This window comes from Leptodactylus fuscus, chromosome 11 (assembly GCF_031893055.1).
Source record: "Leptodactylus fuscus isolate aLepFus1 chromosome 11, aLepFus1.hap2, whole genome shotgun sequence".
Taxonomy (NCBI): domain Eukaryota; kingdom Metazoa; phylum Chordata; class Amphibia; order Anura; family Leptodactylidae; genus Leptodactylus; species Leptodactylus fuscus.
In genome coordinates this window covers 11,205,856-11,219,107 of record NC_134275.1, presented here as the reverse complement: position 1 = coordinate 11,219,107, position 13,252 = coordinate 11,205,856, and the positions used below count along the sequence as shown (strand labels likewise).

The following is a 13,252-nucleotide window of genomic DNA, read 5'->3' as shown; positions in this document are numbered from 1 at the left end:
GTGCTTTCTCTCAAACCATTTTCTAGTGCTGACCTCAAGTGTGTTTTGGGTCATTGTCCTGCTGGAAGACCCCTGACCTCTGAGGGAGACCCAGCTTTCTCACACTGGGCCCTACATTATGCTGAAAAATTTGTTGGTAGTCTTCAGACTTCATAATGCCATGCACACAGTCAAGCAGTCCAGTGCCAGAGGCAGCAAAGCAACCCCAAAACACCAGGGACCCTCCGCCATGTCTGACTGTAGGGACCGTGTTCTTTTCTTTGAAGGCCTCTTTTTTTTTCTTCTGTAAACTCTATGTTGATGCCTTTTCCTACTTTTGTCTCCTCTGACCAGAGAACATTCTTCCAAAACGGTTTTGGCTTTCTCAGGTAAGTTTTGGCAAACTCCAGCCTGGCTTTTTATGTCTCTGGGTAAGAAGTGGGGTCTTCCTGGGTCTCCTACCATACAGTCCCTTTTCATTCAGACGCCGACGGATAGTACGGGGTGACACTGTTGTACCCTCGGACTGCAGGGCAGCTTGAAATTGTTTGGATGTTAGTCAAGGTTCTTTATCCACCATCCGCACAATCTTGCGTTTAAATCTCTCGTCAATTTTTCTTTTGCGTCCACATCTAGGGAGGTTAGCAACAGTGCCATGGGCTTTAAACTTCTTGGTGACACTGCGCACGGTAGACACAGGAACATTCAGGTCTTTGGAGATGGACTTGTAGCCTTGAGATTGCTCATGCTTCCTCACAATTTTGCTTCTCAAGTCCTCAGACAGTTCTTTGGTCTTCTCTCTTTTCTCCATGCTCAATGTGGTCACACAAGGACACAGGACAGAGGTGGAGTCAACTTTTAATCCATTTCAACTGGCTGCAAGTGTGATTTAGTTATTGCCACCACCTGTTAGGTGCCTCAGGTAAGTAACAGGTGCTGTTAATTACACAAATTAGAGAAGCATCATATGATTTTACAAATAGTGCCAATACTTTTGTCCACCCCCTTGTTTATGTTTGGTGTGGAATTATATCCAATTTAGCTTTTTGACAATTCTTTTTGTGGTTTTCCATTGAAGAAAAATTAAATGAAGATAATAATACCAAAGAATTTGTGATTGCAATCATTTTTTGGAAGAAAGAATTGCAGGGGTGCCAATACTTTTGGCCAACACTGTATGTTCTTGTACATAGGAGCAGTATTATAGTAGTTATATTCTTGTACATAGGAGTAGTATTATAGTAGTTATATTCTTGTACATAGGAGTAGTATTATAATAGTTACTAGCTGGTACCCGCGACTTTGTCTGCGGTGATTGTAGCAGTGGGTATATACAGGCGCGGGTAAGGTTTTCGTACTGTGTATAAGGGATGGGATATGAAATGTAACTTTGTATCTTGTTTTTGCTGTAATTCAGAGAATACGTGAGACTTTTGTGTTGAAGTTAATTTGTATTTGAGCTGCTATACGGTGTTGTGAGAAACTTTACATAGTGACTTTGGGACAGAAGTATTTGAAGTTAACCCTTTCCCGCCGATGGCATTTTTTGATTTTCGTTTTTGACTCCCCTCCTTCTAAACCCCATAACGTTTTTATTTCTCCGCTCCCAGAGCCATATGAGGTCTTAATTTTTCCTGGGACAAATTTTTCTTCATGATGCCACCATTATTTATTCTATATAATGTACTGGGAAGCAGGGAAAAAATTCAGAATGGGGTGGATTTGAAGAAAAAATGCATTTCTGCGACTTTCTTACGGGCTTTGGTTTTACGGCGTTCACTGTGCAACCAAAATGACATGTCCCCTGTATTCTGTGTTTCGTTACGATTCCGGGGATACCAAATTTATATGGTTTTATTGACATTTTGACCCCTTAAAAAAAAATCTAAAACGGTGTTTAAAAAGTTTTTTTTGAAAAGCCGCCATATTCCGACAGCTGTAACTTTTTTATACGTGCGTGTACGGGGATGTATAGGGCGTCTTTTTTTGCGGGACTGGGTGTACTTTGTAGTTCTACCATTTTCGGGAAATGTTATTGCTTTGATCACTTTTTATTCAAATTTTTATCAGAATCAAAACAGTGAAAAAACGGCGGTTTGGCACTTTTGACCATTTTTCCCGCTACGGCGTTTACCGAACAGGAAAAATATTTGTATAGCTTTGTAGAGCGGGCGATTTTGGACGGGGGGATACCTAACATGTATGTGTTTCACAGTATTTAACTACTTTTATATGTGTTCTAGGGAAAGGGGGGTGATTTGAATTTGTAATCCTTTTTATTTTTTTTTATTTACTTTTTTTAAACTTTTTTTTTTTGCATTTATTAGACTGCCTAGGGGTATTGATATGGGTGGGCGGTGTCGCGGATTGTCAGAGCGGTGGGGGTCGGCAAACATGGCTGCTCCGGAGCGTTAAAGAGAGCCTCCTGGAGTATCGTTAAGGTGAGGGGCAAAGTGGTAAAGTATATGTATATGTGATTGTGTGGGGTTAGGGGCGAGGCTGCAGAGGACAATAGGAATTTTGGGGCTTGCTATGGTCCAAAGTGTGTGAGATTGCAGAGATGGTGGTGTGAGTTTGGGTTTTGTGGGGGTCCTGGGAAAAACGTATGTGCGCTATTGTGATGAAAAGTAGCCTATTGCGCAATCGGGTGTATTAACTATGTTTGTGGAAACTTTCAGCCAAATCGGTCGAGCGGGTTTTGCGTGATTGAGGAACAAACATCCGAACATCCAAACAACACACAAACTCACAAACCCACAAACTTTCACATTTATAATATTAATAGGATATTCTTGTACATAAGTGACAGTATTATGGTAGTTATATTCTTGTACAGAGGAGTAGTATTATAGTAGTTATATTCTTGTACATAGCAGTAGTATTATAGTAGTTATATTCTTGTACATAGGAGTAGTATTATAGTAGTTATATTCTTGTACATAGAAGCAGTATTATAGTAGTTACAGTCCTATGAAAAAGTTTGGGCACCCCTATTAATCTTAATCATTTTTAGTTCTAAATATTTTGGTGTTTGCAACAGCCATTTCAGTTTGATATATCTAATAACTGATGGACACAGTAATATTTCAGGATTGAAATGAGGTTTATTGTACTAACAGAAAATGCGCAATATGCATTAAACCAAAATTTGACCGGTGCAAAAATATGGGCACCTCAACAGAAAAGTGACATTAATATTTAGTACATCCTCCTTTTGCAAAGATAACAGCCTCTAGTTGCTTCCTGTAGCTTTTAATCAGTTCCTGGATCCTGGATGAAGGTATTTTGGACCATTTCTTTCTAAAAACAATTCAAGTTCAGTTAAGTTAGATGGTCGCCGAACATGGACAGCCCGCTCTCAAATGATCTGAAAACAAAGATTGTTCAACATAGTTGTTCAGGGGAAGGATACAAAACGTTGTCTCAGAGATTTAACCTGTCAGTTTCCACTGTGAGGAACATAGTAAGGAAATGGAAGACCACAGGGACAGTTCTTGTTAAGCCCAGAAGTGGCAGGCCAAGAAAAATATCACAAAGGCAGAGAAGAAGAATGGTGAGAACAGTCAAGGACAATCCACAGACCACCTCCAAAGAGCTGCAGCATCATCTTGCTGCAGATGGTGTCACTGTGCATCGGTAACAATACAGCGCACTTTGCACAAGGAGAAGCTGTATGGGAGAGTGATGAGAAAGAAGCCGTTTCTGCACGTACTCCACAAATAGAGTTGCCTGAGGTATGCAAAAGCACATTTGGAGAAGCCAACTTCATTTTGGAAACAAAGATTGAGTTGTTTGGTCATACAAAAAGGCGTTATGCATGGCGTCCAAAAAGAAACAGCATTCCAAGAAAAACACTTGCTACCCACTGTAAAATTTGGTGGAGGTTCCATCATGCTTTGGGGCTGTGTGGCCAATGCCGGCACCGGGAATCTTGTTAAAGTTGAGAGTCGCATGGATTCCACTCAGTATCAGCAGATTCTTGAGAATAATGTTCAAGAATCAGTGACGAAGTTGAAGTTACGCCGGGGATGGATATTTCAGCAAGACGATCCAAAACACCGCTCCAAATCAACTCAGGCATTCATGCAGAGGAACAATTACAATGTTCTGGAATGGCCATCCCAGTCCCCAGACCTGAATATCATTGAACATCTGTGGGATGATTTGAAGCGGGCTGTCCATGGCGTACGTGCAGAAACGGCTTCTTTCTCATCACTCTCCCATACAGCTTCTATTTGTGCAAAGTGCGCTGTATAGTTGACCGATGCACAGTGACACCATCTGCAGCAAGATGATGCTGCAGCTCTTTGGAGGTGGTCTGTGGATTGTCCTTGACTGTTCTCACCATTCTTCTTCTCTGCCTTTCTGATATTTTTCTTGGCCTGCCACTTCTGGGCTTAACAAGAACTGTCCCTGTGGTCTTCCATTTCCTTACAATGTTCCTCACAGTGGAAACTGACAGGTTAAATCTCTGAGACAACTTTTTGTATCCTTCCGCTGAACAACTATGTTGAACAATCTTTGTTTTCAGATCATTTGAGAGTTGTTTTGAGTAGCCCATGACGCCACTCTTCAGAGGAGATTCAAATAGGAGAACAACTTGCAATTGGCCACCTTAAATACCTTTTCTTATGATTGGATACATCTGGCTATGAAGTTCAAAGCTCACTGAGGTTACAAAACCAATTTTGTGCTTCAGTAAGTCAGTAAAAAGTAGTTAGGAGTATTCAAATCAATAAAATGATAAGGGTGCCCATACTTTTGCACAGGTCAAATTTTGGTTTAATGCATATTGCGCATTTTCTGTTAGTACAATAAACCTCATTTCAATCCTGAAATATTACTGTGTCCATCAGTTATTAGATATATCAAACTGAAATGGCTGTTGCAAACACCAAAATATTTAGAACTAAAAATGATTAAGATTAATAGGGGTGCCCAAACTTTTTCATAGGACTGTATATTTGGGATCGCCAGCGTCACACTATTGTTGATGGTGATTACCGTACTCTGATCTATGTCATTTTGGGACCTCGCATTAGTGCTTAATAAGGAAGTGAATTATCAAAATAGTCAACCAGCAATGTGGATTATTTCCTGGCACGCATTTTCTTGACACCTGGCCTTTATCTTAACCATTGCCATATTGCTCCATTGTCTGCAACTGTGGGTCACGAACTGGAGCAATATATTTTGGGTTCAAGGTGTTGACAGCTGATCCATTATACCCCTTTAGTTACAGATAATAACTTGTGGGAATTGGTTAGATTCTTAGTCTGGGTCCAAGATCCTCCCTATTCTATTATAGGGGTACTTTGGATCATATATTTGCAGGATACACCCTCTTAAACATCTGATTACCAAGACATACCTTGGTAGAATCATTTTTTTTTGATTAATGTCCCTCCTTATACATACACGGACGGGTACACACACTTGAGTTATATTTTGTAGCGTACAGGGCGGGTACCACTTTATGAGAATAGCCTGTCCAGTATATGCTTACAAGCATTGTTACCTCCATGTGCTTATAGTCAGTCCCCGTATCCCTTATGATTAGCGGCAGTAAACCACTTGGGGGTGTTACCTATGCCTCTTCTATTTTAAAGATCCTCCACAGACCCAGTTAAAGTGTAGTATCCGCTGCTTGGCGGTGCATGGGGAGTAGTATACACGTCACCACGTCATTTCCTTTTCTTATTACTATATCTCAGAGGGGTGTAGGGTGTAGTTTTGTTCACTTATCAGTATATTTATCAGTCTCCCGCACCTTTGTTTTCCTTATTTCTGCAGACATGCACTTTATGGGAGCGTTCACACTACCGTCGGTGTCCGACAGGTAGTGTCCGCTCAAAATCTGTCACGGACATTAGGAGCGGACACTAGCTGTGTCCGTGACACCTGTCATTCATTTCAATGGGCATCGGGTGCGTTCTTTTGCACTCTGTGCCCGTCCTTCCCTGTCCGCAAGTGAAGATGTCCGACTTCTCAAGCGGACAGAAGAACCCTGCATGTAGGACACCGACGGTAGTGTGAACGCCCCCTATCTTATGTTTATATATTGTATATTATATTGTATTTGTATATTTCGCTTAAGCTCTCTATATTCAGGGTGATTATATGTAGGTTAATACTCAGGTTAATTTGTGACAAGGGATCATTGGCCCAGTTTCCCGCTGACTTATATATAGGAGCACAGAGGAAAGTGCATTCTCGGACGATCTCGGCCCTGGAGGAGGGATGATGGGGGGTGATATTCAGTACAATGAGAAATGATTCAGTAATATGTGATACAACGTCAGGCGATTCCTGTCGCCGTCACATTATTATTGATGTGAATTCTTTTTTTTTTATCATTGAATACATTCGCCGTCTGCAGACGTTGCTTCGTCATACATTGCAGACCTTTTTGGCAGTTGCTGAGCTAAAAATGGCTGCCACCTTGGCTTCGTCATCGAAAACAGTCTGGTCTCCAAGCAACCGTCCAATTTTAGAAAGTTGGCAAAACCGGGAAGATACCAAAGAGCAAACACAGGTGCAAAAATCTGCCTGATCATCTCGCTAACCCCCCTTCGCCATGCATCTGCTGCCATGGAGAATTGTGGGAAAAAAACATGCAAATAAGCCAATGTTTTTAATCTCTCTCCAAGTTCCATTTGCTGTAGTAATCAGTTTGTAGAGCCCAGCAGGATGAAATCGCACACGGCCCGGGAAGACGGTCCCCATAGCGGCTCTGACCTCTCATATTTAATGCATTAAACATCTATACATTTCTGTTTGATGTTTGGCTCTCTGTAGTTTCCAACACGTGCTCCCATCATGGGGTAGTTGTGACTGCTTCACCCCCTCCCCAGGTCCTCTATTACAAATATGTGGTTGAGCAACATTCCCTGTGACTGAGCTAAGGGACAAGCACTCCAGGCAGGCTGGCCGAGGTGTCGTCCATGAACCTTCTTTGCATCCGGAGTCCTGCCGTCTTTTCTGTCCCAGTTATGGCTATAAAATCCCATAGGGCCAATAGAAAGAAAAAAATAGAAGGAAAACAAAGTGTAGGCGAGTGAGCAGATCTGAGAAAAGCAGACAGAGACGGGGCAGACGGAGATGTGAGAAGAGGGTGTTAATCAGCTGAAAGGCCAGGAATGGAAAAAAAAACTAGGGGGAAAAAAAGGAAAACACATTGTGTGGGCAAAAACATTACAAAACAATATGAAAACATTGAGAATGAGGGGAAGGAGCACTTAACACTACTGAGATATACATGTATACACACACAATGTCAGGGGGTACTGCTCGGCCCTACAGAAATACACAACACATAGAAAACATACAAAAACACGCAGGCCTACCGTTGTACGATACAATGGTAGGATAGTCACAGAACTTTCCCTCTATAAGAAAAAGCAAAGAAAAAAAATCATCAGTAAATGTCATGAGACCATCACAGGCACAGTCCTGAAAAGCAAATCTAACTATGCAGAACTGCTGTGCAGGACTCTGGCAAAGATGGATGACAACGGCTCTGGTTGCAGTAAAGGTGGCCATACTGGTTGTCACCCAGGTTTACCAGAAACAGATAAATGCAACATAATCTATAAGTATAGCATGTGAATGGAGAAGAGCAAGCTCTGTGTGCAAGGACACTGACGTCTATGTTATTATCTTACACGATATATAAGGTAACATCTTATACATACATTCTGCACACGTATACCTTAAAGCAACCAAGCAAATAACAAATAAAAGGGTTAACATGATGGCGGGCCGGTGGGGGTGGGGGTTTGTCAGTCTCGCTGTGACGACAGCCAGCACGCCCCAGTGTAACATTTTCCAGATGTGGTAGACAGAAGCAGACTTGTTCCGTGCACACTGGAAGCTGAGATTGCCCGGAGATAATTGGGAATTCCTGAACGGAGGCCAAAGTCTGCTTATAGACCCTTGGAAGACATAGGACACGTTGCTGCTAGGGAAACTGCAGGGCGGAACCGGAGCACTAAAGAAAAGGATCCTATAAGGAACTTGTTTGTGGACAGAGGGACAGGTCATACAGGTAGAGGAGTCGACTGACTTTATGGATGGATCAGACCATAATCACATATCTATAGGGCAGAGAAAGTGGAAAATCTGGAAACAAAACTGTGGCAAAGAGTTTCCTTCTGTATACAACCGAAAATGCAAGTAAAATCCAGAATCAGATAGTACTGCCTCCAAGTCTCTTCCTGTGTGTGATGAATATGCCGATAGTACTGCCTCCCTGCACAAAGTAGGTACAGATAGTACTGCCTCCCTGCACAAACTAGGTACAGATAGTACTGCCTCCCTGCACAAAGTAGGTACAGATAGTACTGCCTCCCTGCACAAAGTAGGTACAGATATTACTGCCTCCCTACCCAAAGTAGGTACAGATATTACTGCCTCTCTGCACAAAGTAGGCACAGATAGTACTTCCTCCCTGCACAAAGTAGGTACAGATAGTACTGCCTCCCTACCCAAAGTAGGTACAGATATTACTGCCTCCCTACCCAAAGTAGGTACAGATATTACTGCCTCTCTGCACAAAGTAGGCACAGATAGTACTTCCTCCCTGCACAAAGTAGGTACAGATAGTACTGCCTCCCTACCCAAAGTAGGTACAGATAGTACTGCCTCCCTGCACAAAGTAGGTACAGATAGTGCTGTCTCTTCCTGTAAATGATCTAGACACATATAGTACTGCCTGTAAAAATTATGTGGTCACAGATAGTACTGCCTATAAAAATGATGTGGGCACAGATAGTACTGCCTATAAAAATGATGTGGTCACAGATAGTACTGCCTCGCTATTTCACCCTGTGAATCATGTGGGCATAATAGTACCGCCTTCCATTCTCTCCACATACAAAGTGTGGGTACAGATAGCACAGCCTCCCCCTTACACCAAATACATTATACAGACACAGATAGTACTACCTCTCTGTCTTATGCGTGTGATACCCTACATAGAAATTTGTCCATACAAAGCAGGCCATTTATTGAACAATGCAGTAACCATAAAGCAGAGATGAGGAAGATTCCAGAAATAGTTGTAGATTTTAGACAGAGAAACTAGAAATTTCACTCAATGTTCTAAAACCTATAACCCTCAACAAAAACTGGTTCCACCTGTTCATTAGCTCCTCTGTATCACAGGTCACACGAAGAGCAGCAGACACAGCATCACCCCTAGTGTTATACAAGTCACAGGTGTAACCCTCTAAGGATCACATTTATATGAGACATCTCTGAGATCTTCTTAGATTGTATCAGTTCTGGAATCAATACTATATAGAGTATATATATATATATATATATATATATATATATATATATATATATGGCTGAGTAACCACATGTCAGATACGGCAAGACACATTATCCACCACATAATCAGGTATCAATCACTGGACCAAGATTCCAAAATCCAGTGCAGGGTTCATTTCTATGTTTCCGGCCTCCGTGTTACTGGTCCGAGGGGTCACTGGTCTCAGGTCTTACTTTCAGTAGACAGTAAGGAGCCATCAGATGAGATGTTCTTTGCAGACATGAATAATTCTATTACTCTATGGTGTGTGGATTATATATACATACAGGAGAGGATACAAAAGACGCACCTCACGGGGGTAATGATTAACCACAGGAACAGTCTGCAGTGACATCACACTTCCTTGCACTGGAATAGCACAAGTCACAAGCACACGGCCCGCCCTCCTCTGTCATGTGAGGTCATGTGCAGGTAACCAGTTCTATCAGCCTCATGTCTCCTCAATGTCAGTCTGCATCCCAATACAGGGTAAAGCTAATTCCAAGATATTCCTAAATGGCCTTTGTACAAGAACATCAATCAGCACTTATGTCGCACCTTTACAGGGACACCGAAAACATAATTGTGGGACAAAACAGCTTGTAAGATTTACCGAAAGATGTAAAATATCTAACAAATATCAGTCAAAAAATATAAGTGTTCAACTACTCAAAATTCACAGAACTCTGTCTAAGAAACAAGAGAGGGTGAGGTCCTTGGTCCAGATGGAAAGGCTTAGCTGAGCTCTAACTGCAGACACGGTCAAGGAGGTTTCTGTGGTAGCAAGCTGCCTCTCAGCCACAAATTGAGTCTCATGGGGGTGGGGGATATACACTCACCGGCCACTTTATTAGGTACACCTGTCCAACTGCTCGTTAACACTTAATTTCTAATCAGCCAATCACATGGCGGCAACTCAGTGCATTTAGGCATGTAGACATGGTCAAGACAATCTCCTGCAGTTCAAACCGAGCATCAGTATGGGGAAGAAAGGTGATTTGAGTGCCTTTGAACGTGGCATGGTTGTTGGTGCCAGAAGGGCTGGTCTGAGTATTTCAGAAACTGCTGATCTACTGGGATTTTCACGCACAACCATCTCTAGGGTTTACAGAGAATGGTCCGAAAAAGAAAAAACATCCAGTGAGCGGCAGTTCTGTGGGCAGAAATGCGTTGTTGATGCCAGAGGTCAGAGGAGAATGGCCAGACTGGTTCGAGCTGATAGAAAGGCAACAGTGACTCAAATAGCCACCCGTTACAACCAAGGTAGCCAGAAGAGCATCTCTGAACGCCGCACAGTACGTCGAACTTTGAGGCAGATGGGCTACAGCAGCAGAAGACCACACCGGGTGCCACTCCTTTCAGCTAAGAACAGGAAACTGAGGCTACAATTTGCACAAGCTCATCGAAATTGGACAATTGAAGATTGGAAAAACGTTGCCTGGTCTGATGAATCTCGATTTCTGCTGCGACATTCGGATGGTAGGGTCAGAATTTGGCATCAACAACATGAAAGCATGGATCCATCCTGCCTTGTATCAACGGTTCAGGCTGGTGGTGGTGGTGTCATGGTGTGGGGAATATTTTCTTGGCACTCTTTGGGCCCCTTGGTACCAATTGAGCATCGTTGCAACGCCAAAGCCTACCTGAGTATTGTTGCTGACCATGTCCATCCCTTTATGACCACAATGTACCCAACATCTGATGGCTACTTTCAGCAGGATAATGCAATGCCATGTCATAAAGCTGGAATCATCTCAGACTGGTTTCTTGAACATGACAATGAGTTCACTGTACTCCAATGGCCTCCACAGTCACCAGATCTCAATCCAATAGAGGAGCATCTTTGGGATGTGGTGGAACGGGAGATTCGCATCATGGATGTGCAGCCGACAAATCTGCGGCAACTGTGTGATGCCATCATGTCAACATGGACCAAAATCTCTGAGGAATGCTTCCAGCACCTTGTTGAATCTATGCCACGAAGAATTGAGGCAGTTCTGAAGGCAAAAGGGGGTCCAACCCGTTACTAGCATGGTGTACCTAATAAAGTGGCCGGTGAGTGTAGATGGGTACCTCCTGTCGGGACATGTACAAGACAAGCCCTCCAATAACATCCCTCCATGTTACCTGAAGACCGGAGACGTTTGTGGACTGACAACACAAATCATAACTCGTCTTGTAGAAGATTGCACAGTGTAACAAGAAATAAAATGTCTGGTTAAAGCTTCACCATGTAGGCACAGATAGTACTTCCTCCCTGTCTCTCCTTATAAATGATGTAGGCACAGATAGTACTGCCTCCCTGCCTCTCCTTATAAATGATGTAGGCACAGATAGTACTGCCTCCCTGTCTCTTCTAATAAATGATGTAGGCACAGATAGTACTGCCTTCCTGTCTCTCCTTATAAATGATGTAGGCACAGATAGTACTGCCTTCCTGTCTCTCCTTATAAATGATGTAGGCACAGATAGTACTGCCTCCCTGTCTCTCCTTATAAATGATGTAGGCACAGATAGTACTGCCTCCCTGTCTCTCCTTATAAATTATGTAGGCACAGATAGTACTGCCTCCCTGTCTGCCCATGCAAATGATATAGGCACAGATAGTACTGCCTCCCTGTTTGTCCATGTAAATGATGTAGGCACAAATAGTACTGCCTCCCTGTCTCTTACTATAAACAATGTAAGTACAGATAGTACTACCTCTCCTTGTAAATGATGTAGGCACAGATTGTACTGCCTGTCTCCCTCTTCTTATAAATGATGTAGGCACAGATAGTACTGCCTCCCTGTCTCTTCCTATAAATAATGTAGGTACAGATAGTACTGCCTCTCCTTGTAAATGATGTAGGCACAGATAGTACTGCCTCTCTGTCTCTTCCTATAAATAATGTAGGTACAGATAGTACTGCCTCTCCTTGTAAATGAGGTAGGCACAGATAGTACTGCCTCCCTGTCTCTCCTTATAAATGAGGTAGGCACAGATAGTACTGCCTGTCTCTCCTTATAAGTGAGGTAGGCACAGATAGTACTGACTCTCTTTGTTCCTATAAATGATGTAGGTACAGATAGTACTGGCTCTCTGTCTCTTTCTATAAATGATGTAGGCACAGATAGTACTGCCTCCCTGTCTCTGCCAGAATCTGAAGTAACAAGGAATACAAGGGGAGATTTATCAAACAAAATGCTCCAGAATAGTGGCGTAATTTGGGCAAAAAAAATGACTAACCTGCTGTGAACCAAATTTATCAAGAGGTTTAAACACTTTTTAGATATTTTTAGATTTATACAAGAAAGGGGTTGTGGACTCACCAAATGGGGCCTGGCCTAAGTTTCAACACCATGGTGCAATAAAATGTCAAAAATGAAGCCAACTAATAGGAGGTGTAAAGTGAGAGGGTCTGAGCACTTGACAGATTTATCAAACACTATGATAACCGGGCGCAGTTTATGTCTCGTTTGTGTAACTTTTAGACAGTTTTGCTAAATCCGCCCCAATGTCTCTTCCTAAAGCCTCACCAAGGGGGACATAACATTCTGCAACCAATGTGAATCCACATGCCAATAAATGAAATTGTGTATTCCTCTTGGTTTAATGCGTCATAATCCTGCCATGAAGATATTATCCGCTCCCCGGGGTGAGGGGTCGTACCCCAGATAAAGGGACGCTCTCTGCAACAGAGAAAAGTGACAAACGCTTTCCTTGGATAAATGAATTTAGTTTTATTCTTAAATTTACTACTTTACGCATTAAAATAAGCCATCAATCATGGCGTCCTCCAATAATATGTCAGAGTCTGTGAATAGCTCCGCGAGCAGCGCCGTCCCCTGTGGCAGCGACACACAAATCATCCGGAATCATTTAATAGGTGAAAAGCAATTAAGCTTGTGAAATAAACAGTTATTAGGAGCCGTCGTAAGGCAAGACGCTGCACAGCACAGCATTAACCCCTCGTG

At 42.6% G+C, this 13,252-nt stretch overlaps 1 protein-coding gene across 3 annotated transcripts in view; it reads right to left on the bottom strand.

Moving 5' to 3' along the window:
- RXRA (retinoid X receptor alpha) overlaps nucleotides 1–13,252 on the bottom strand; it is a 111,881-nt gene that overhangs the window by 60,452 nt on the left and 38,177 nt on the right. For 2 of the 3 annotated variants that reach the window (XM_075260736.1, XM_075260738.1), the window contains exon 2: nucleotides 7,326–7,367. The exons of the other annotated variant lie outside the window; for it this stretch is intronic. In XM_075260736.1, the coding sequence (XP_075116837.1) occupies nucleotides 7,326–7,367 (42 nt within the window). The remainder of the gene's footprint in view (nucleotides 1–7,325; nucleotides 7,368–13,252) is intronic. 3 annotated transcript variants of the gene reach the window in all.